General features: G+C 49.3%; 1 protein-coding gene across 1 annotated transcript; it reads right to left on the bottom strand.

Annotated features, from left to right (window-relative positions):
* Nucleotides 1-312: 312 nt before the first annotated feature.
* ubl3a (ubiquitin-like 3a) lies at nt 313-18,112 on the bottom strand. The gene is made up of 5 exons (XM_084684367.1): nt 17,452-18,112; nt 3,366-3,474; nt 2,474-2,560; nt 837-914; nt 313-416 (listed from the first exon to the last, which is right to left on the bottom strand). Exons 1-5 carry the CDS (start codon nt 17,479-17,481, stop codon nt 364-366), a joined length of 357 nt encoding a protein of 118 aa, XP_084540493.1. The 5' UTR covers nt 17,482-18,112; the 3' UTR covers nt 313-363.
* Between the last annotated feature and the right edge of the window lie 5,580 nt (nt 18,113-23,692).

A 23,692-nucleotide genomic window follows, 5' to 3' on the forward strand; every position in this document is an offset into this window, starting at 1 on the left:
CACTAAGTAATCAATATCCTGTTCCCACGTGTGTGCCCTGCCTCTCCCCGTGCCCTCCTGCCTCAAAGTCGAGTCGGGCACGTGTCTCCGTGCCTGTGTTTGTGTTTGTGTGTGTGAACACGTGTTAGTTTGTGCGTGTGTGTCTGTGCTTGGACATGTGACAATAGGCAAGTGTGTGACAGCCTGTGCCTGTATGTTTGAGTATGTGAGTACTGTGTGTGTGTGTGCACGCATCAGCATGGCGGCCGGCTGCAGGACAGGACATTGCGCTGGATCCGGGGGGGGGGGGGGGGCGAGGGGCGGGTGGGGGGAGGGGGGGGAGACAGAGGAGGGGGGGTGAGGCCACGGCGAAGAGGAGAGGATTTACAGGATGACACAGCAGTTACTTTCCCCTGTCTTCTCTCTGTTTCGCTGGCCTGGGAAATAGACGACACACACAGTCAAAATGCTGAATACCACACAAGCCTGTGGAACGGTAAACCAACACACCTGACAAGTTAAAACCATCAACATTCTGACATAACACTTCCAGGAGAGGGTTTTAAGATGGGTTTTAGGAGCAGTTCTATGAAGCCACTGCTTGTAAAAAGGACTAAACAAATTAAATGGGATTTAACAGAACACAAGTTTGCATTGCTAGCATAGGACCTGTCTGTGGTTAGCGAACTGACGATATTATTACTAACCCAATTCTCTACAGAAAGCAGTTGTAGGGAAAGTTAGTCGTCGCTAAAGAACATGCTACCAGTGCGAATGAAAATGTGTTCCGTGAAGACAGCGGCTTTAGCGTGTGAAAGTCCTACTGAAAGACAAGGATAAGATGAATAGCTGGTTACCTTGGGAATTTGGCTCAGGCAACGTTTCTCTGGCAACTAGATGCATTACTGTGGTCTTCCCCAGAGGAAGTTTGAGTGCTGAGACAGGCAGAAGGAGAGAGAGAGAATGGAATAAAATAGGAGGGAGACAGAGAGTGAGAGAGAGAGACAACAGAGAGAGAAAGAAAGAGTGAGAGACAAGGAGATTGAAATAGTGTATGGTGGAAGAGAGAGAGGGAGGGAAAAGGAAGATAAAAGGAACAAAGGTTATTCAGTGGTCACGTTAAGTAGCCAAGTCACATACAGTCACACATCATCATCATAATCTGACTCATATATACAGCTGCACACACACACACACACACACGTGAGCACACACACACACACACACACACATCCGCAGTCTGATTCACTCAAAGCAAAGCCATTCTTGACAGTAACTGGAACACACGTTTTTTTTACAAAATCAGCCTGTTTTATATTACACACACACACACACACGCACCAGGATCCCCTCCAGCCCATACCCACAATCCTAGTTTATATTCCAGAGACGCTTCCTAGGTTAATCCTAGTCTGGCAGTGAGGCTAATCCCACTGCACACCGACATTGGGATCGCTTTTGTCACAAAATTTGGACATGATCCTTTCAAGAGGAATTTATCCAAAGTTTAAGAGGATTCTGTGCTCATGGGCAAAAAACAAACAAACAGTTAAACCAATGAAATGGGAATTAAAGAGCTATCCCATTACTGGCCTGGATCTGCTAACCAGGTTCCGAGGACTATTTAAGAGAATTGCAAACTGGGAAATGTAGTCTGAGACCACATGGCATTGAGGTAGGCAACAAATTACATAGAACACTTCAGGAAAATGGTTGTTAATGTTTAGAACCGGCCTCTCAAGAGTAGCAGTGCTCTAGAATTGAAGTCACTTCTAGAATCCAGATGTACTTTGGGAGGCGAGTGGTATGGCATTAGGCCTAGAAACTTGTGGTTTTATGTATGAGCTTCCTGTAGTCCATCATCAATAATCCTCTGTTCCGAGAGAACTGGAGAAGGTCTTCCTCTGGGCTTCTCTTACTCCCTCACTTTGTATCCTCCCCCCCTTTCTCCCCGCCCCCCCACCCCCCCTCTGTGAAGTAGGCTCTGTCTAAAGTCTACCCGCACCCCAGTCTTTTAGTCTGGCCTTCTCCTGCCCAGTCTTCCTCCTCCCCCCTCTCTCCTCCCCTTTCCTAAATCTCTCCTCCCTCTCTCTGTGAAAGCAGGGTTTGCAGGTTTTTCCCCCCCCTTAGCCACTGGGCCTTCTCTGTGCTCCTAGAGGAACACCAAGGGACTTTCCACCAGCATGTCTGACCACTGTGTCTTACCCACAGGTGTGGGTGTGGGTGTGGTGGTGGTGGTGTGGGTCATTGGTGGTGTGCGAGTCTGTGCGTGTGCGCGTGTGTGTGAACTACATGCTCTTATGGTTCTTCTCTTTGGCACTTATTTTTATCACAATGTATGCTTCATGTTTGGCTATCCGTAATGTTTGTGGATATCTCGGTGTTGTGTTCAGTGACCTATGCACTTTTGTAAAGCTCTCTCTTGGGAAGTGACTTAGGATAAAAGCAACGGCTAAATGAATACATGTAAATGTAAATGTGTGTGCAGTCTCACCTCCTAGTGTGACGTTGCCGTGTAGAAAGCGGCCCTGGTAGATGAGCCTCAGTATGTTGGGCCTGCTCACTAGTTCCTCCACCCAGTCTGTGTGTGAGAGAGGAAGACCATCACTATCATCATCATCATCATCATCATCATCATCATCATCATCATCATCATCATCATCATCATCATCATCATCACTATCATCATCATCATCATCACTATCATCACTATCATCACTATCATCATCATCATCATCTTCACTCATCATCATCACCACTATCATCATCATCATCACTATCATCATCATCATCATCACTATCATCATCATCGTCATCATCACTATCATCATCACCATCATCACTATCATCATCATCATCATCACTATCATCATCATCGTCATCATCACCATCATCATCATCGTCATCATCACTATCATCATCACTATCATCATCACTATCATCATCATCATCATCATCACTATCATCATCACTATCATCATCATCATCATCATCACTATCATCATCATCGTCATCATCTTCCTCGCTGTCTTTACTTTTACTTTGCCACTTCTCGCGTGTGCACGCGTGTCTGCATGTAATGTGCGTGAGAGAAGCCCACGCAAACAGATGGAAGAGAGAAGAGAGGGATGAGAATTAGAGAGGTGAGGTCTGAGGGAGGGAGGGGTGAGAGAAGGTTCTGGAAGGCACGCGCGAGCCAGCTCTGCACGTGTTGGCAATACTACGGAAAGGGAGGGAGGGGTGGGTGTCATTTCGTCAACTTGAGTGTTTGTGTGTGTGTGTGTGTGTGTGTTCGTATCGGCGGTTGAAGGGGGGCTATGGACCTGCTGGAGTCCCACACGGAACCCAACGTTCCACGACTTCCTGTGTGGTGCAACGCTGCTCACCCATTGGCCAGTTGTCGTAGACGTGTTTGGCGATGTCGGCGGCCGAGTCGTTGGGGGAGAACAGGAACTCTTTTGTCTTCCCGCTCACAAGGATCAGTCGCAGGTTGATCTGAAAACACACACACACACACAGAGCAAGGAGGTTAGGTCAGGGAAACACACACACACACACAGGGAGGTTTGGCTGGAGACAGACACACGCAGAGCAGGATGTGGAGACCCTGGGGGGGGGGGGAGAGTGTGAAGAGACAGACTTCCGCAGTAACTCTCTCCCATCTGTCTCATGTCTCTCTCACTTCCTCTATTTCCCCTCTCTCTTCCCCTTTTTTCACCCTCTCCCTCTCCCTCTCCCTCCCTCTGCCCCTCTCTCTGCCCCCATCTCTCTCTGCCCTTCTCTTTCTCTCCCCTTCTCTCTCTCTCTGCCCCTCTCTCTCTCTGCCCCTCTCTCTCTCTGCCCCTCTCTCTCTCTGCCCCTCTCTCTCTCTGCCCTCTACTCCCCCTCCTTCTCAAGGTCCACCCAATTCACCCTCTCCCCCCACACTCTCTCCATCTCAAATCTAAAGCCTGGTCTGGCCTGCTCATACCCAGGCCTGGTCCATCTCTGATTAGATTACTAAACAGTACATCCTTTCCCTTCCGCCGTCCTGTCCTGTCCTGTGCTTGAACACAGTCGGCAGTGAGTCTGTCTGCTAGCAACATGACGAGGCACGAGTCAGAACAACATTCACGGCCCCCCACGTCTTCCCCTTCCACCCTCGGAAGGGTCAAAACGCTCACCCCGGCCAGGGTTGTCTCTTTGCCTGCCTGCGGGCGACACCGACTGTTCCAAAACATGCTGACCTTTCAGCCTACGATAAGGGTCGCCAATTTGAACGTGTGGGAAATGTCTAATTGGATGTGGGCCTTGGAAAAAGGTTTGTTTTTTTTGTCTGCACTTGGCGTCCGGTAATCTTTCGGCCTTCGTTTGTTGGAGGGGGAACGCTAGCCTTTTGGATCCACAACGGGAATCTGCAGAGTGAGAGTAGGGCTAGAAAGCACTATCGCATGCCCTCTGGAACGTTCTCTCCTCAGGGGCCAGCTTGTCCTGCAGGTTGTAGATGTTTCTCTGCTCCAACACACCTGATTCTAATGAACGCTCGTTACCAGGCTTCCACTGAGCTTCATAACGACCCGTTCATTTAAATCAAGTGTGTTGGAGCAGGGAAACATCTAGAACAGTGGTTCTCAACCCTGGTCCTCAGGGACCCCCCCCCCTCTGTCCTGCATGTTTTAAATTAGGGGTTCCCAATCCTGGTCCTCGGGCCTCCCTGACCTGCATGTTTTAGATGTTTCCCTGCTCCAACACACCTGATTCAAATGAATGCTCGTTATCTGGCAATGCAAAAGCCTGGCAACGACCATTCATGTAAATCAGGGGTGTCCCTGACGCCAGTCATCTCTTAAAGTGTGCATTGGTGTACTCATCAGAGGACACAGTAAAAATATCTGAGAGAGAATATTTTCAAGAGGAAGATAATGTATTTATGTACACTTTATAGATGTGTGTGTGTGTGTTTTTACTCTGCACGTGTGTGTCATTGTTCCTACTGTGCTTCCCTGTGCCTTGACCCTGTTGGCTTTCTATATCCTCACCCCCTCCGACACACACACACACACACCCTGCCGTCTGCAGTGATGTAACACAGCTAACACCAGCGGATTGAAACAGAGATCTCCCTAAGCACGTTACCAAATCAGCTTAATGTTTTGAGCATTGGAGAGCCCCCCCCCCCCCCTAACACACAACTGGACTCACCTAGGGGTATTCACATGACAACAAAGTCTAACCTCAACATCAAACCCTGGCCCATTCACACACACACACACACTCACACACACACAAACACATGACCACTCAGCAGCTCAAAAGATCGACTGTGCTGGGGTTCCATTGGCCCCATGAATCACACATCCACTCAACGACCCCCGTCAGCCCCCAGAAGGACGTGGAACAACAGTGACTAGCCCAGAGAGACTGTGTTTACACTGTGTGTCTGTGTGCGTGTGCGTGCGTGTGTGTGTGTGTGTGTGTGTGTGTGTGTGTGTGTGTGTGTAAAATAGGTGTATGCATGTACTGTGTGAATGCGTGTGCGTCTGAGTATGATGCACTGCACACCTCACATAGCTAATCGGTTAGCCAGGGTAGGTATTGAATTTATGAGCTGGAAAGGAACTGGCAAATTATTGACCAGCAGGCTGTTATAACGTAATCCACCGTGTTATTCACTTACTCCCTCTCTCCCTTCCTCTCTGTTATTCTCCCTCGCCTCCTTTCCTCCTCCCTCATTCACGTACGTCCCTCTCTTTCCCTATTCCCTAATACCTCTTAAGACTGCTCCCTCTTCTCCTCTCTCTCTCTCTCTCTCTCTCTCTCTCTCTCTCTCTCTCTCTCTCTCTCTCTCTCTCTCTCTCTCTCTCTCTCTCTCTCTCTCTCTCTCTCTCTCTCTCTCTCTCTCTCTCTCTCTCTCTCTCTCTCTCTCTCTCTCTCTCTCTCTCTCTCTCTCTCTCTCTCTCTCTCTCTCTCTGTCCCTAAAGGTAGGTGTTCCCCCTCCCTCCTTTCCTCCTTCTCTCCCCGGGGTGGGGGGGGGGGGTGACTGTTCCGTTGTCTCCGCAGAGAGCAGTAATGATATTTCCTCGGTAGCTTGGGGACATCAGTATAATCGCCCTGCTCCCCGTGGGTGAGCACAGGGGGGGGCTCAGCTAGCTGGGTGAGGCGTGGGAGTGCTGGTGTACGCTGGCACGCACCTACTCCCTACGTCCTGTTTCTGAGACCGAGATTTCCAGGAACAACCACCGACCTCCGTTGACCAGCACAGTTTATAGCTCTATTTACCACCTGTCACTGTCGGAGGTTTATGCCAAAGGAGACAAACAAACACATTGAATCCCTCTCTCAAACCCACACATTGCTTTTACGTAACGGCGGCTCATTGATGAGAGAGACATGTTAATAACATTGCCTTTGGCAAGGATTTCAAAATGTAAGCCTTGTTCAAGAGGGAATGTGTGTGTGTTTAAGCTGGTTACGACACAATGCCACCTGATGGAAAAGTTGATGTCGACCTTCTGTTTCTTCACTGACCCGTGTCTGGTCTTTGACCCCCTCCCGCCCAAGTTATTCCAGGACACAGCCTTTGGAGACGTGCCGACTGAATCAAATATTGACACATATGCTGATGTGTGGTCTGCATTTGTAAGGTGTGTGTGTGTGTGTTCCTTGTGTGTTCCTGTGTCTGTGTGTGTGTTTAAGAGGATTTGAAAGACCATCATGTAACGCACACAAACAGCGCAAGCCTTGACCTTTGTAGATCCATGGTGATCCTATCATCTTCTCCATAAAGCAGGGTTTATGGTTGTGTTTGTGACCCATAACGCCGAAGCAGTAGTATATCTCTGCTCTGTTCGAATACTGATACACAATTAAGATTTTACAGAGAGAGAGGTGGACATTGACTAAGGTTATGTTTTGGCTGGACTCCAATTAGCCCTGTCGTCAATATACGAGAGATATTTTCCCTTTTTGAGCTCAGCTTGGGTTTTTGATCGAGGCGTCTGTCCTCGCTATATGACATGTTTTTCTCCCTCTCTCTCTCACACACACAAGCACATTTAAATGTGTATTTTTCAGATGGATTCCACGTATGACCCAACAGCCTTTCTTCCTATGAGAGACAAATGAGGCACGGCACCAGCAGGAGCGACCCCCTCTTCACCTCCGCCTTCATCCCTCCCTTCGATACACTCATCCGTCATCTGTCTCCATCGCCTCTCCGGTCCCACTCTGACAGTCATCCCTCTTTCTACGGCCATCCCTCCATCCTACAGTCATCCATCATATGTTCCTTCTGCCTCTCCCCACCTGTGCTTGGTTGGACAGATTCCCTCCTCTTCCTGGCCTCCTTCTTTCCTCCTTCGGTAGGAAATCAATTGCTGCCTTCTTATCTGCAAACCACTCCCCTCTCTGTCTCTCTCTGTCTCTCTCTCTGTTTCTCTCTGTCTTTCTCTCTCTTTCTCTGTCTCTATCTGTCTCTCTCTGTCTGTCTGTCTCTCTCTTTGTTTCTCTCTGCCTTTCTCTCTCTCTGTCTCTCTCTGTCTTTCTCTTTCTCTCTCTGTCTCTATCTGTCTCCCTCTGTCTGTCTGTCTCTCTCTTTGTTTCTCTCTGCCTTTCTCTCTCTGTCTGACTCTCTCTGTCTCTCTCTCTCTCTCTGTCTCTCTCTCTCTCTCTCTCTATCATCCCTCTCTCTCTCTATCATCCCTCTCTCTTTATCATCCCTCTCTCTTTGTCATCCCTCTCTCTCTTTATCATCCCTCTCTCTTTATCATCCCTCTCTCTCTCTATTATCATTCTCTCTCTATCATCCCTCTCTCTCTCTATTATCCCTCTCTCTCTATCATCCCTCTCTCTCTCTATTATCCCTCTCTCTCTATCATCCCTCTCTCTCTCTATCATCCCTCTCTCTCTTTATCATCCCTCTCTCTTTATCATCCCTCTCTCTCTTTATCATCCCTCTCTCTTTATCATCCCTCTCTCTCTCTATTATCATTCTCTCTCTATCATCCCTCTCTCTTTATCATTCCCTTCCTCCCTCACACACCCCATCACATGGATAGCCTCTTAATCCATTTGCTTTCATCTGTGCTCTCCTTCTCACCTTGAACCGCCTCCCCTTTTGCTTCTCACACACACGCATACACACACACACACACACCCCCCAGACAGGTGTCAAGACGAAGGCTTTGATCACACATTCCCAAGCTCTCAAACTGCCGCTGATGTCATGACACCCTTTTTTTTGTAACACCTCTACCTCTGTCCTTCACTGCCTCTCTCCTTCTGTCTCTCCTCCTCTCCTTCACTGCCTCTCTCCTTCTGTCTCTCCTCCTCTCATTCACTGCCTCTCTCCTTCTGTCTCTCCTCCTCTCCTTCACTGCCTCTCTCCTTGTGTCTCTCCTCCTCTCCTTCACTGCCTGTGTATCAGGCCAACAGTACAGCATATGGGATATACCAACTAATGCCAGCAGCACCCAGATAGAGGCTGTCATGTCCCTGGGTTGGACCTGCCCTTTTCGTTCTGTCTTCTTTGTCTGTCGGTCCCTTTCATTTCAATTACAGGCTCCTGCATTCCTGTCTACACGCTCCGTGTTAACGACGCACATCTGCGGATCATTTACCAATCACCATCTGTATTTCAACCCCGGTTTCCCATCCACTCTTCGCCAGTTCAACGTCGTCGCTATCGTCCACGTCAGTCGGCCGTCTGAATGACCGTAGTCAGTATTTCATCGCATTCTGTTAAATAACCTGTTTTTTCCTGCCTTTTTCTAGACCCGGTTCATACCCCTGCTTGCTCCAGGCTCGTCTCGGTTCCAGCATCCCGCCCGGATTCTCCGCTACCGCAGCCCTGTCTTTTGTTTTCCCCGACTGGACGTTTTTCTAGTAAAAATAAATCGTTAATTTCCCTACTGAGTGTGAGTCCTGTATTTGGGTCTACCTGCTAGCCAGCCCTCGTGACAGAGGCAGAGGAAAGCCACTGTAACTCAGAGTGACTGCATGCTAGCCAATGCTCCTAAAGACTCTAAACACCAAAGAAATAGGGTTTGTAATGCTAATGAGAAAGGCGTATATTTTGTCAGTGACAGATGTACAATAAAAGACAGAGCCAACTGAGGTAAAATGTGTGCACAGGACATTTTCCCCAGACACACACACTGGGACACACACAACCACCAAATACATGCAAGGACACAAAAAAACAAACGCAAACGCACACACACACACACACACCATTCATAATCGACCGGTCACAGTCAGCCAGGAACTCATTTCACATGATTCATTGTGTCTTTACGACTGATCCAATCCAAAATGAATTTCAACCAGACACACAGACAGTTCTGGAGCCTGAGACAAGCATGTCCGGCACCAGAACAAAAAGGACGTCCTTCCGCCGGGCCAGATTCGGATCGGCGGAGCGGACCGGCGGCGAGGCCAGCGTGAGCCGTGCGTCACTCAGGGTATTTTTACACCGTCCCGCAGGAAGGAAGGGTAATGACATTAATGAGACACGAGATCTGCCTTACTGAGGGTACTTCTGACAGACGAGAGAGAGTGTGAGAGAGAGAGAGAGAGAGAGAGAGAGAGAGAGAGAGAGACAGAGAGGAAGAAGGATATAGTGTGAATATTTCCGCCCCTTGTCGTTTCCTGCCGGCTGGGAGCTGTGAGGGCAGCCAGGAGAGGGGGGAGGGAGACAGGAAAGAGTCGTGATCAGTGATCAGGAGAAGTTTAGGTTTACAAAGAGAGGGAGTTGGGAGCGAGCGAGTGAGTGAGTGAGTGAGTGAGTGAGTGAGTGAGTGAGTGAGTGAAAAAGATACAGAGTGAGAAGAGAGTAGGTGAGAAAGAGAGACAAAAGAAAGTGAGTGAGTGAGAGAGTGAAACAGAGTGATAGAGAGAGAGAGAGAGAGAGAGAGAGAGAGAGAGGGGGGGGTGAGAAGATGTGTCCAGCAGACAGCTCCAGGTAAGTGCTGATGCCGGCATGATGCCAGCATGATGCCAGGGTCAGCAGGCATCATGCTGGTGAGGTTTCATCCTATAAGAGACGCTGACACAAGGACCCTGGGGTGGAGGGGATGGAGAGAGAGAGAAAGAGAGAGAGACAGAGAGACAGAGAGAGAGAGAGAGTATAAAATATTTGTGCACTAGCTTACACACACACACTCATACCCATTCTCTCTTTCATGCCCACACACACTTGCGAAGGGGATTGCTGAGGTTTTGTTTTTGAAGCGGGGGGGAATAAGAGGTGAAATTGCTCTCCTATGCTTCTATTGATGTCCCCGTCATCTCACTGCTCTGTCAGTGTCTAGACTAACCGTCCATTCCGCCGGTAGAACACAGAGAGAGGGGACACAGAGAGAAAGACAGGGGGGGCGAGAGAAAGAGAGAGAGAGAGAGAGAGACAGAGAGACAGAGAGAGAGAGAGAGAGAGAGAGAGACAGAGAGAGAGAGAGAGAGAGAGAGAGAGAGAGAGAGAGAGAGAGAGAGAGAATAGCTGTGGTAAGCCTAAGTCTATTATAGCATTAACTACTACTGCTGGTCATAGTAGTGCTGCTTTTGAAACACACAGAAAGAGGACAGCTGTGAAAACACACACACACACACACACTCACACACACGCACACACACACTCACACACACGCACACACACACTCACAGCTGGCCACATGTGGAGGAGGGTGGGGGTAGGTACAGGACCACACAGAGAGTGTTAAGAACAGGACCCCCCTCCCCCACCCACACACACACACACTCGCCCCATTCCCCCCCCCCCCTCCCCCACCGAGTCAGGGACACACTGACCCTGTGAAAAGAATGATGCGATGATGTCACCGCTCGGCTCCCTGTTGACGCCGCGGAGCGCAGGTGAGGCGCTGCCGATCAATCAGGCGTGCTCCATTTGGGAGGGAGGGAGGGAGGGAGGGAGGGAAAAGAGATGGAGGGGGATAGAGAGAGGGCGAGAGTGCAATAGAGAGGGCAAGGGGGAAGGGGAGGGGGAGAGAAAGGCCAGGCCATCTGAAATACTATATGTCCTGGAATTTGCCAGATGGCATCAGAACATCCCGGGACATCCCTCTTTCTCTCCAACTCATTCTCCCCCACACACGCAAACACACACACACACATATGCCAATTCATCAGAGGCGAGAGACTGTGCCTCAACAGTGGAGAGAGTGTAGTAGACTTAAAAATAAACACGCTAAAAATAAATTAATTTCCTGGATTTGTCCTGTGACTGTCACACCCCTCTCTCCCCAGCGCAATCCTCTACACACACACACATAAATACACATGCAAACACACGCAAACAGCCACACACTACACATTTCAGACATACGACACAACGACACAAAGAATGAAGGTGTTCACACACACACACTGTGCATGAATTATATTCAAAAGTCCATAATGTTACTGCGTAGTTCCGCCTTGTTTGCTGATCTGAAGACAGCCACCCTGGGCGTGCGAGGGTGCGAACCACATACTTTTGACTTGTAATAGGTGCAGCAGATGCCCTTGCAACATTGCACACTGTGGCATGCTGTGGGCACACAATTGGGACATGCTATTTTGCCACAGGACCGCGCCTTGGCCTCTGGTGCCGGCAGGTTGGTATCGGTCTGCTGTTGCATCGCTGCGTCACGTCGGACACGCGCGCTCCTGTTTGTTGCTACTTGATGGTTGCCATTAGAGCCCGTAGACTGCGTGGAGCTAGCTTTGTTCCACTGTCAACAACAGGAAAGGGAATGCAGACAGGGGGAGGAGGTGAAGAGGGGTGACTGAAGGAGAGAGAGAGAGAGAGAGAGAGAGAGAGAGAGAGAGAGAGAGAGAGAGAGAGAGAGAGAGAAAGAGAGAGAAAGAAAGAGAGAGAGAGAGAGAGAGAGAGAGAGAGAGAGAGAGAGAGAGAAGGTGTGGGGGGATTCGGTGTAAGGCGGTGAGTGAAGAAGCGAGACAGAGAGAGGGGGGCTGGGCGAGGGAAGGAAGGAAGGAAGGGAGTAGAACACATCATTGAGATCTAGCGCAACATGTTCCTGATGCCAAGATAAGCTCAGAAATATGTCCGTCATGCACCCGGACCAGGGAGGGAGACAGGTACCGCAGGTAGAACCTAGTTATACCCAAGAACCGAGATAGATCTGGGCTAGACCTCACTCCTGAAACACACCTTGGGTCTTTTCTAGGCCGACTAGAATGACTCAGCCTCTAGACATAACAGTGGCAGCAGATAAAGTTCAAACAGCAGATATCCTGCTCTGATGTGTTGAACAGGAGCGAGGAGAGAGAGGGGAGGACCTCGAGGACCTGAAAGATCCTGAAGTCAGATCTGTTCAGGAGGCTGCCAAAGAGATGGATGGATGACCCTCGGTCATACTGTCCCAAGAGCCAGGGGATCATTAGTCTATTCTCTTTCACACATACACACACACACATCTCTCACACACACACACACGCGCACACAGTCACCCTAAGTTAATTAGAGCCTTTCTCAGTAGGAGTCTAGGGTACACCCCTTCAGCATGCAGTGACAAATGTGTGCAGGACGGCATGAAGGCCAGCTATACCCTCACATCTCTCTCTCTCTTCCTCATCATCCCCCTTTCCCTCCCTTCTCTGACCTCTATCTCTCAGCGTCTTCCCGCCTCCTTTCCCCTCTTCCTCCCCGGCCGTTCTTCCTGTTCGATCTCTTCCTTCATCCCTCGATCTCTACGCCCTTCTCTCCCTTTCCCTCTCTCCCTCTCCCTCTCTCTCGTCGAGTCCCCGTCACTTCCTTCTCATCATGGGGCGACCCCTCCATCTTTCTCGCCGTTGGGAGATCCCTCTTTCCGTGCTTCTGCCTCTCGCGGTGCCCGTCTCTGATTGGACCCCCCGCACGAGGCGACGGCTCAATCCCAGAAACCAGAGTTGTGTAAAGGGCTCAGGCTGAGATTAAGGCTCTAAGGTGTTTGGGTTCACGGAAGTATTCTCTGGGGGGGGGGGGGGTCAGGGATCAAATGTTACGTAGGGACTAAGGCTAAAGGCACGCATCGGATAAGGTCTGATTTATCGACGGACTGTGCCTTGGCAGGTGAGGCTGGCTGCTTCCTGGACTGGGGTCTGGTGTGTGCTGCCCAGTCAAATCCAATACCTGCTTTGTGTATCCTATTCAGCTAGCTAGGGAGAAAGCAGGCATGCTAGGAGGCCTTTGACACATAAGGATTACGACCGAAAAATCACCAGGTGAACGCTGTTGATTGGACTGTATCCCTTCATTGATGCCGTGTCTGGGCATGTGCCCCGGGCCAGTCTGCTGAGGATAGCAGTACTGCCACGCAGTAGCTGTACACCCTCCATCCGACAGTACAGAGCACAGTAGCAAACTCTCTCTCTCCCCCTCTCTTCCACTCACTCACTCACTCACATACACTCACACAAACATTATGCTGGCGAGCAAGTGGTCAATGTAAATGTGTCCCTCTCTCTCTCGGAGCTGCTGGAAATGGTTTCCAGTCCCGTCTGTGAAAGGCTCCTTTATGGAGATGGTCTCCCATGCTTCCTCTCCGCCTCCCTCCCCCTCTCTCTCTCTCTCTCTCTCTCTCCTCTCTCTTCTCTCTCTCCCTTCTTCTCTCTCCCTCTCTCCTTCTCTCTCTCTCTCCTTCTCTCTCACTCTCTCCCTTTCTGTCTCTCCTCTCTCTCTCTCTGCCTCTCTCTTCCGAGCATTAACCCCACTTCTCTTTTCAAGGCAGACTTCGCCTCCTGTCCTAACCAGTTAGTCCATTAGTGATGACCTCATCAGTCCCCAAGGGACAGCAGCACAGCTTCTCTACCTTCTACTTACAGTATGCTTACGCCCTCTCTCTCTATATCTCTCCCTCTCCTTCTCTTCTCCCTCCGTCCCTTTTGTCTCCACTGGCCTAGTTTGACTTCAGACTATATCATCTGTCTGCTCCACCTTGCTCTCCTTTGAATCGGAGAAAAAGAGAGAGAGAGCGCGAGCGAGAGAGAGAGAGAGAGAGAGAGAGAGAGAGAGAGAGAGAGAGAGAGAGAGAGAGAGAGAGAGAGAGAGAGAGAGAGAGAGAGAGCGTGTGTCCGCGCTGTCTCTCGGCCCGACCGGGCAGGGTTCAGTCCAAAGGCCAGGGCCTGGATATGGTGCGAGGGGCCGGGCTGAGCGCCGTAACTAGAGCTGGGTGTTGTTATGTGACTAAGGAGAGGTCTCCAGTGAGACAGCAGCCAGAACCGGTCCAGCAGGTTAGCCCGCATGGCTGCACCCCCCTCCATGAAGGAGGCTGTGCTGGATCCAGGCTGAGGGCGGACTGGCGTACCCTCCGATAGAACCGGCCTGGGAGCACCCCCAGTTACATAAGCAGTCGATTGGGGCGAGATGCTTGTGGGATCATCTCATCAGCTCCACTCTGGACGTCATCGACGTCCATCAATATCCATGAATTAGGATGAGATACTCCGGCACACACACACACAGAGACACTCACAAATACAGACACACACACACAGACACGCACGCTCGCAGACACACGCGCACACACACAGCATATGGCTGACACATTGTCACACTCTATAAATCATCGACCAACAGGGGGAACGGTGACATAACTGAGTGAGACCACCTACACGCAACACTTAGGCCGTTAATTGTCAATGTTCCATTTGTACTCTGACGTGTGTGCCGTGTGTGTGTGTGGGTCCGGGCATTTGTCCCCTGGTCCAAGTCTGTGTGTGTGTGTGTGTGTGTGTGTGTGTGGGCTTGGGTATTTGTCCCCTGGTCTAACCATGTGTGTGTGTGTGTCTGTGCGTGTGTCAATCAAACCCTTGTTAGTGTCGAACCCCCTACAGCTTAAGAATGACAATAATGCCCTTTGCTGTAAACAAACCCCCACAAAACTGCTTGTGTATGTGTGTGTGTGTGTGTGTGTGTAGGGTGGATAAAAACTGCTGAGCTGGGCTGGAGTGGAGGGTGGTGAGACCGGGTGGGCTTTTTACTGTGCAGGGGCAGCCTCTTCCGCCCGCAAAAACCTCACCTCTAACCTCAACCTTTCACCTCCCACAATGTGTGTGTGTGTGTGTGTGTCTGTCTCTGTGTGTGTATTGCCATAACAGCAGATTCCATTTGCTCATTTCCTCATTGTCTATACATCCTGGTATCAGAGATGCTGGGGCATATCATTTCGGATCACATTTCGGACGTGGAACATCTTCCGACGGCCCTCATATCTGACAAGGCTTGGTGTCACAGACCTCAAGGCGATCAGGTTGCTGTCTATATATATATATATATATATATATATATATATATATGTATATGTATATATATATATGTGGGGCTATATTTTCAAAGAGAACATCTATAAAATAAATCAGGGTGGTGTTAATGGGTCTCTATGTCCGTTTCACCAGTATATCATAAAAAGTAGAAGCCCAGTCTGTGCTTGATGACTAAGACATGGTGCCTCCCACACACACACACCCACCAACCAGATGTCATCTGGATGTGTGTGTGTGTGTGTGGACGCGCGTGCTCTTTGACACGGCGTATTAAACCTCACAGATCGATTTTGCTCTCGCGCCCAACAGATCTGAAACCAAAATGGCTCTGAGTCTATTTACGAGCTGTGCATAATTGTCTCTGTCTGCTGTCTCGTTGAATTAGACGTCAGCCAGTCACATGCAGGAACAAAAGAGGGTCCACACACACACAACCCCTGCCCTTAACTCAGTTGGGGACCACACAGGGATGTGTGTGTGCGCGCGCGCGTGTGTGTGTGTGTCTGTGTGTGTGTGTGTGTGTGTTTGTGTGTGTGTGTGAGAAAGAACCACGCACTTTGCTCCACATGATGCCCTCTCCTTCCTGTAGTGGATGTATTCTCTAAGGCTTATCTGAACCAAGTAGCTTTCTTCTGCCGTTCATTCCTCCACCTCCTCCTCCTCCTCTTCCTCCTCCGCCATTTCTCTTACCCTGCAGAACAATGACTACATTCACACACGCACTCGGCTCCGAGCCAAGCATCGGCGTTACCGTGGGGACCGGCTTTGACCCCCAGGTCAGCGTTATTCGAGGTCGGCTCTGCCCCGGTCCTACCTCTCCCTCCTCACCTACGCACTCTGACCCCTCTGCCTCTCTATCCCACCGAGAGGCAGGAAATCACCCCTCCCCGGCTCCTTCTTCTCCTCCCAGGCATTCCTGCCATGCAACCCCCCCCCTCCCCCTTTCTTCCTCAGATTCATTCACCCACAGTACTTGGCCCTCTCCTCCTCCTCCTCCTCCTCCTCCTCCGCCTCATCCCTCGCTCTGCACGGCCTCACAGTGGCTCGTTTCTCCTCCCTCCGTTCTCGAGCGGGACAGGGGGCGAGAGAGAGGGAGACTGAGAGAGATGCGGCCAAGACATTGCGAGAGAGGGAGAGACAGATTAACAAAGAGTCAGGGAGAGACACAAAGAGAGAGAGAGAGACAGAAAGAGAGAGAGAGACAGAGAGAGACAGAGAGACAGAGAGAAACAGAGAGACAGACTGTTTAGTGGAAAACCAATGGTCGCTCTGATCCCCGGGCAGTCTCTCTAGTGTTTGTGTGTGTGTGTACGCGCGTGCGTGCCAGCCTGCCTGTGCGTGCATGTATGTGTGTGTCCAGCTTCAGAATGACAACGCTGCCATGGTAGGTTGCTATGGTCCCTTACAGCTTGGTGGACTGAAACCAGAATCTATCCGAAAAAAAAGCCACCAGCAAGATATTCAGACAAGCGCACACATGGTATTACAGTTCAAATACACACATTTCTAACAGTTAAGGATAGCAACAAATGCTCTTGGGGACTTAGTTCCGTATCAGCAACTGCGTTAAGGCTGTAACAGCCAGGAGATTTCCGTCCTGTGAATAACATAATCTCGAGGGATTTTATCACTGGACCGTTGCGTGGCCAACCCAGACCCCTGTATGTAACAGTATATCCCGTCAATATGACTACGTAATGGACCTTGCATGTGGTCTAGTTTGGTGTGGTCATAGAACACAGATGGGGCATCTTTGCAAGGAGCGAGCAGACTATTCCGTCATTATCCTCGATGTCAGTTACTCTATACTTAAGCATTAAGTACACGTCACATAACCCGTGGATGAAAATGCCAGACAGACATACCGACGGTGTATCATGTTAATGGGTTGGCCTATACATACTCCATATGGAGTTAAGAACGCAAATCGACGGCGCGTACACCAGTAAACAGAAATGCCGTCAGATAGCCTACGTTGCAGGTGATGTGTTCATGTACGTACACATTGATGACATTAAGCGGTTTGGCATTTATACAGAGACGAACATGTTGTCATTCTATAGTGGCAGTGTATATGAAACGACTGTTACAATATGTAAGTGAACACGAGCCCGGTATTTTGAGCTTAAATTAATGATTAGACAGTAGACCTGATCCGTATATCTTCTATAGCCTACATTGGAGAGAAAGTACACAATAGCCTACGTTATATGAAATACAGACACATTCTCTCACCATATCCGCTGGGGTACTGCTGCCCGTCATTTTATGATGGTCTGTCCTCGGCGAGGTTTATCGCAGAAGAACAAAACGAATATTTCCCTTTCTGTCTTCGCTAACCTTTCGTACAGTTTTCTTAGTCGTTGAGTAAGAGTTTACCATCCAATACGAGGGATTCCCGTCTGTTCCTCTTTCCAGAAATGGGTAGTCAGACGATTGTTTTAAAGGGACCCTTTGCATTCATATCGATATTACTTTATTTGTACGAAAGAGCTTAACCGGAATAAACGGGATAGTTTAATTTAAGGGCCCCCTCCGACCCCCCTAATATGAAAAAAAATATATGCTTTAGAAAAGGTGCCTACGCCATAGGAAAATCAAATATCATTGGCACACGGTCACGGATCGAGTCTTGCGTAGCTTCGTCTCTTCTTATAAAACCAGAACACCTCCACCTTTTTAAATGTTCAGAGGTGTTTAAATTACGTCGCTCGTTCCTTTAAAACATCGTTTGATCGTCGTTATTGTCGCTGAACGTGTCCCTGTCCTGCGACCCCACTCAGTGTCATCCTGCCTTCTAGAAGAACATGGCGGCGGTAGTTCACACAAGGAAAACGCGCTCAACTGACTGAGAAGCGGGGAGACCGAACTGGAGAGATGAAACGGAACAGTGGCTTTTGGTGGGGGAATGATTACGTACGCCTCCAGAGAGTGGGCGGGGAGTGGGAATTCATTTCCACGATTCCACGCACACGCGCATGCACACGCCTTTTTTAGGTACGACGGCAAAAGGGGTTCTCAGTCAAATTGACACGGCGGAATCATTCAGACTAACATTGTGCTCTATAAGTTTGAAGTTGGCTAAGTCTACTTAAAAACAAGTTTATCTCAAATCAGTGGACTCTTCTATTGAAAACAGTCAGAAAACCAGTTCTACATTTTGATCAACATTTTTTTCTAAGGCGTTAGCAGGTTCAGTTTGAACGTGACAGGAACATGACAGGATTATAGAACCACAAATGGGGGGGGGGGGGGCTCAGGAACTATATGGAGGTTAAAGGTCACGTTGGGCTGGGTGGGGTCATGGCAGAGACTCAAGGTGAAACAACATAGAGGTTTATTTATGCGTGCTGCCTGTGCACGTGCGTGTGTGTGCGTGTGCGTGTGCGTGTTTGTGTTCTCTGCCAAGTCTGTCTGCCCTGTCTCTAGGGAGATGAGGGAGATCCATTGTGACATCATGACAGGCTCTCTCCCCAAGAACTGCAAGATTAACCCTAATCTACCCATAATTCTCCCCCTGCAACCTGTGTGTGTGTGTGTGTGTATGAGAGAGAGAGAGAGAGAGAGAGAGAGAGAGAGATAAGGGTTTTGTATGAGTGAGTGTGTGTGTGAGAGAGGAAGGTTACAGCTTTTGAACCGAACAAAGTCTGTATGCCAAGTCTCTCACTAAATTACCAGATTAACTCTCAAGACACACCAAAACACACATACTTGTGACGCACACGCACACACACGCACACACACGCACACACACGCACACACACGCACACACAACCACACACAACCACACACTCTCACAGCTACGTGGTGGGAACTGTTCCAATGTGTCCATTGTCTCGGCGCCTGAGTCAAAGTCCGAGACGCTTCAAGAATCTAAATTGGTGGGCTGCTGATAGCAGACACACACAAACACACACACACACACACACAGGGATATCTATCAACACTATGCTTGTATATAACAGAGTCAATGAAAGGACTTCAGCTTGTGTTGTGGAATGCATCATTGGCATTAGTCTGTCAGACTTCAGCATAGGGGGGTTGAGGAAAGCTTACAGCTTCTAAAGAAACACACACTTACCAACTGGCAGATTAGTGTGTGTGTGTGTGATGTGTGTGTGTCGGTATTTTAATAACGTTTCGTGTGAGTTTGTCTGGTGCGATGGACACAAGGTTGTTTTCTGTCGACCAGCTTCCTGGTTCATCAATAGCAGGCACATTTTTGGAGGTGAACAATGCTGTGATCAGGAAGCCTAGCCACTTCCTCTTTAGAGGGCTCAGCTAAGAGCAGAGAAGAAGGAAATTATAGCCAACAGTCCCAGCTGGTTTCATCTGACCTCATTTAACTAGATACAAGAATACAAATATTGAGGTATTTGATTTGCCAGGGAAAATGGAAATGAGTGAGATGGCTAACACCGAAAATATGGGAATTTGTCCCTGTGTGTGAGACTTCTATCAACTCACAGCAGGGCTAAGGGAGTTATTTAATGGTGTGTGCTCTATATCTTCAACCAGCAGTCTCCTTGGTGCCTCCATCTCCATTGTGTTCTGGTCTGCACCTGCCTCTTGTTCTGGCGAGCAGGTCTGTGTTACACGAAGCCTGAGGTCACCTTCACAAGAGTCTCTCTGTCACCCTCTCACACCATTTCTGTCTTTCCTCCGGTCCTCCGGTCCTCCCTCCCTCTCTCTCTCTCTCTCTCTCTCTCTCTCTCTCTCACACACACACACACTCTTTCCATCTTAGTCTCTCACTCCCTCACTCTCCTCCTATCTACCCTCCTATTTCACACTCGCTCTCTCCCCTCCCTCTCTGTTTCTCCAACACTCTTTCTCCCTCTATCTCTCCCTCTATCTCCCTTCCCTCGTTCTTTCCCCCTGTCTCTCTCTCTTCTCGCTCCACCGATCAATGCAAATGCAACATTTGCGCTGCGACAATACAGCCCTCTAATCCTTTCATCCCCTTAGTTATGTTTGAGTTTGATCTTAGCAAACTGTGGCGATGAGGCCAAACGGTAAAGCAATCCCCTCGACCACACACACACACACACACACACACACACACACACGTAGACACACCACGGGCATGGTCCCACGTTGGCACCTCTCATTGCAGTAGTTTGGCGGTAACCGCCTGAGCCCCACCGATTATTAACTTGTCATCTGCTATTTTGAGAACCTCCGGGCGGACCTTGAGCTTGTTCTGTGGAGCAAAGGGGACCCGACACCGCGCACGCAGCAGGACTTCAACCCCCCAGGAGCGGGCCTCTATGCCCTCCGCACAGGCCGCTTTGTTATTTCAATTGACCTCATTCGCTTTTCCGATTTTTTCTTTGTTGCCGTCAGTGAATGAAAATCACGTCGTAATCAGCTCATTGTGAGACCAGAAAGCGGGTTTGATTTCACTCAATACTGTAATCATGGACTTAATAAAAATGGACAACAGTAAGTTAACCATAACGAAAACACACGATCATTTGAATTCAGTTAACCAATCTATGAGAGTAGCCTTCGGCAATGGGATCAGTCTGTGACAGGGCAGGTCCCGGTATAGATTTGTCTGGAGATTATCAAGAGCGCGAGAGAGAGAGACTAAGCCTAGAGATTATCTGCAACGGAACTCTTATTCACTTATTCTCTAAACTTTGTTGAACAGGTGAGGATTCTTCTTTTTTGCACTCCCCTTCTTTCATGGCAGGTTGGACTGTAAGCAAACACCGTATTCAAGAGATGGTGTTATAGATAGGAACGGGCCTCCTGCTGTTTGCAGTCAGACCGGGCCTAATGTGTAGCGTTGCCTCGTCGGAGTTACTGTGTCGTTCTACTTCTGTTGGTTGCCTGGGTCCTGGGTGGTGGGGAACCACTTTCTGGAACACTTGTTCCGACAGGAACCTGTTGTGAGTAGTCGTCGTCTTGGTTTCCTGGGTCTGTAGGGTGGTGTGAAACCAGTATCTATGTCAAGACTCTTTAGAACGCTATCAAGTGAGTGTAACCTGTTCAGCCTGTCTACCCTGCTGGTCCAGGTACAGGGGAGGGGAGGAATTTGTCAGTGTTCATAACTCCCTCTTCTCCTCTCTCTCCCTGTTTCTTTCACCCTTTTTCTCTTTCCCTCTAGCTAAAAGGCGTGTAGCCTGCGGCCTCTCTGTCTGGAGTGTGTTTTTGCTTGCCGACTTTCCTGCTATCCTGTCACTGATGCAATCAGTTCCCATTGTTGTTGTAGCACACTCCCAATCTAGACCTGCCTCTGAAGCACAACACTATGTGCAGTCAGACTCTGTCTCACACACACACACACACACACACACACACACACACACACACACACACACACACACACACACACACACACACACACACACACACACACACACACACACACACACACTGTCTCTCTTTTCTGTCTGTCTCTTTCTCTCTCTTGCTCACAATCTCTTTCACTCCATGTCTCTCTCTCTCTCTGGGTGGATATTATAAATTGTGGCCTGGAAACCAACACAGACACCCACACACAAACACAGACACACCGTCTAACACAGAGCCGTGGTGTGTCAGTCAGGGTGTGAGCACACAGCTGTGTTATTAGAACAGACCACAGACAGAGCCAGCCTCTGTACCTGAGTCAGCATTCACCTCTCTCTCTCTCTCCCCCTCTCTCTCCCTCTCTCTCCCTCTCTCTCTCTCTCTCCCTCTCTCTCTCTCTCTCTCCCTCTGTTCACCCACTCGCCCTCTCTCAATCTCTGACTGTTTCTCATTTGCCATCCAGGTATCCACCTGCTTAGTTCTCTCTTTTTCCATCCACCCATCCTCCCATTTATCCAGCGTCCAGCTCTCTCTTTCCCCTCTGTCCAAAGTGGAAGATGTTTTCTCGCTCGAGGATGACACCATTGAGTTTTTTGTTGTTGTTGCTGACCTGCAGTGGACCATCTATTATGTGTGTGTGACTGCATTCATCACCCAAACCCTATAATGACGTTGTACCGCGTGTCTAGGAGCTGGGTGATGTGTTGTCTAGTTGTGGGGCAACCGCTGTTTGTTAACACCATCACATAGTCAGGGAGTCGGATTTGACTCACCCCATGGGATGAAGCCGACTGACCAGTCTCATAAGAGGCAAGATCATTGAGGGAAAAACAATGTTGTGGTGTCATGAGAGAGGACTATGGCGGTATTCTGAACAGGGAGGGGGGGGGGGGGTGGCTGGGAGGCAGACAGGGGAGTTGATAATCACAACACCAAATGTATCAGGGATGGATTGAAATAACGGTGCCTGCACTTGAGAAGGGGTAAATATCCCTCACAGATCTCCGGAAATTCCTCTTTGGTCTGGTGGGAGACGTTCCGGTTCCCATGCCTGTCTAAAGTCAGTGTTCCATCATCGCCGCGTTTGCCGTGGATCATTCTGGGGGAATCTCAGAGTCTGCAGTGACTGGAGGAAGACTGGAGGACTGGTAGGACAGTCGTACGTTGAGCGAGTCGTATTTTCTTCCATGAGGCCCAAGGGAGTCCTTAATGTCTACAGCGTTTAGATCAATCCTATTTCTGGTTCCATAGCTGGTGCGGTTGAACTACTGACCATGCCCTGAGGGATCCTTGCAATGGCTGATGGGAAGCGATAACCAGTCTGCGCACCAATCGGTGGACCGCGTCCAACTTCCCACCCCAGAGGAAAGACACGTCACCGCGTCCCACGTTTTTTCCTGCCTGTTGTGACATGCGGTCGAAGACCATATAAACACAGATAGTGTTGTTTTATTGGGAGGTAAAACTGATCACAAGGCCTTTTCCTTTTTTGTTTTTCGAGCTTTGTGCTGATTGCAAGGCAGTTTGATGAGTCATGCGAGGTGTGCGTTGCTGTTGTGATCGCCTGCCACCTCACTCCAACTGCATTAAGGGACAAATCCTCTAAAGTCACTCGCAGGTGTGTGAAGGAACACAAACACACACACAGCCGGCTCTGAGAAACATGCCGGCCCTGAAACGTGGTGGTGCAGGCGGATTAGGAGTTGTGTAAAGTGAACTACACATTTACACAGGAAAACAGTAGAAGTGATAATAGAAGAACCCTGGGTAAGGTTCCCCAGGTGTTCCTATTAGAACTCCTTATTGGAAAGGCCTGTTTTTTTCCTCGCTTCAAAAGGGTTGAATGTATTTATAGCTCCCCTTGCTTAGAAATGAACTACAGAGTCAGGTGTCCATAAAAAGTGGTACAACCTGCTTGTGTGCCAACACACGAGTTTGAGTCTCTCCTGTGATCTGCTGTTCGTCAGTTTTGTGCTGTTAATAAATAATAGTCCATCAAAAAAATGATAAACTGCAACACCTACTGGCTATAACAGGAAATCCAGTCAGTTGAGATTGTGCTCGTTGAAAGACAAGGTTGCGTGCAGTCATGTGTCTGTGTGTTTGTCCTCTGTTGTCCTGCCCAGGCCTCGGCGCCTCACTTCCTGCTTGGGTTTCCATTAGCCAAACATCTGTG

Source organism: Hypomesus nipponensis, chromosome 20 (genome assembly GCF_054491055.1).
Source record: "Hypomesus nipponensis isolate SF chromosome 20, ASM5449105v1, whole genome shotgun sequence".
In the NCBI taxonomy this organism is placed as follows: Eukaryota; Metazoa; Chordata; class Actinopteri; order Osmeriformes; family Osmeridae; genus Hypomesus; species Hypomesus nipponensis.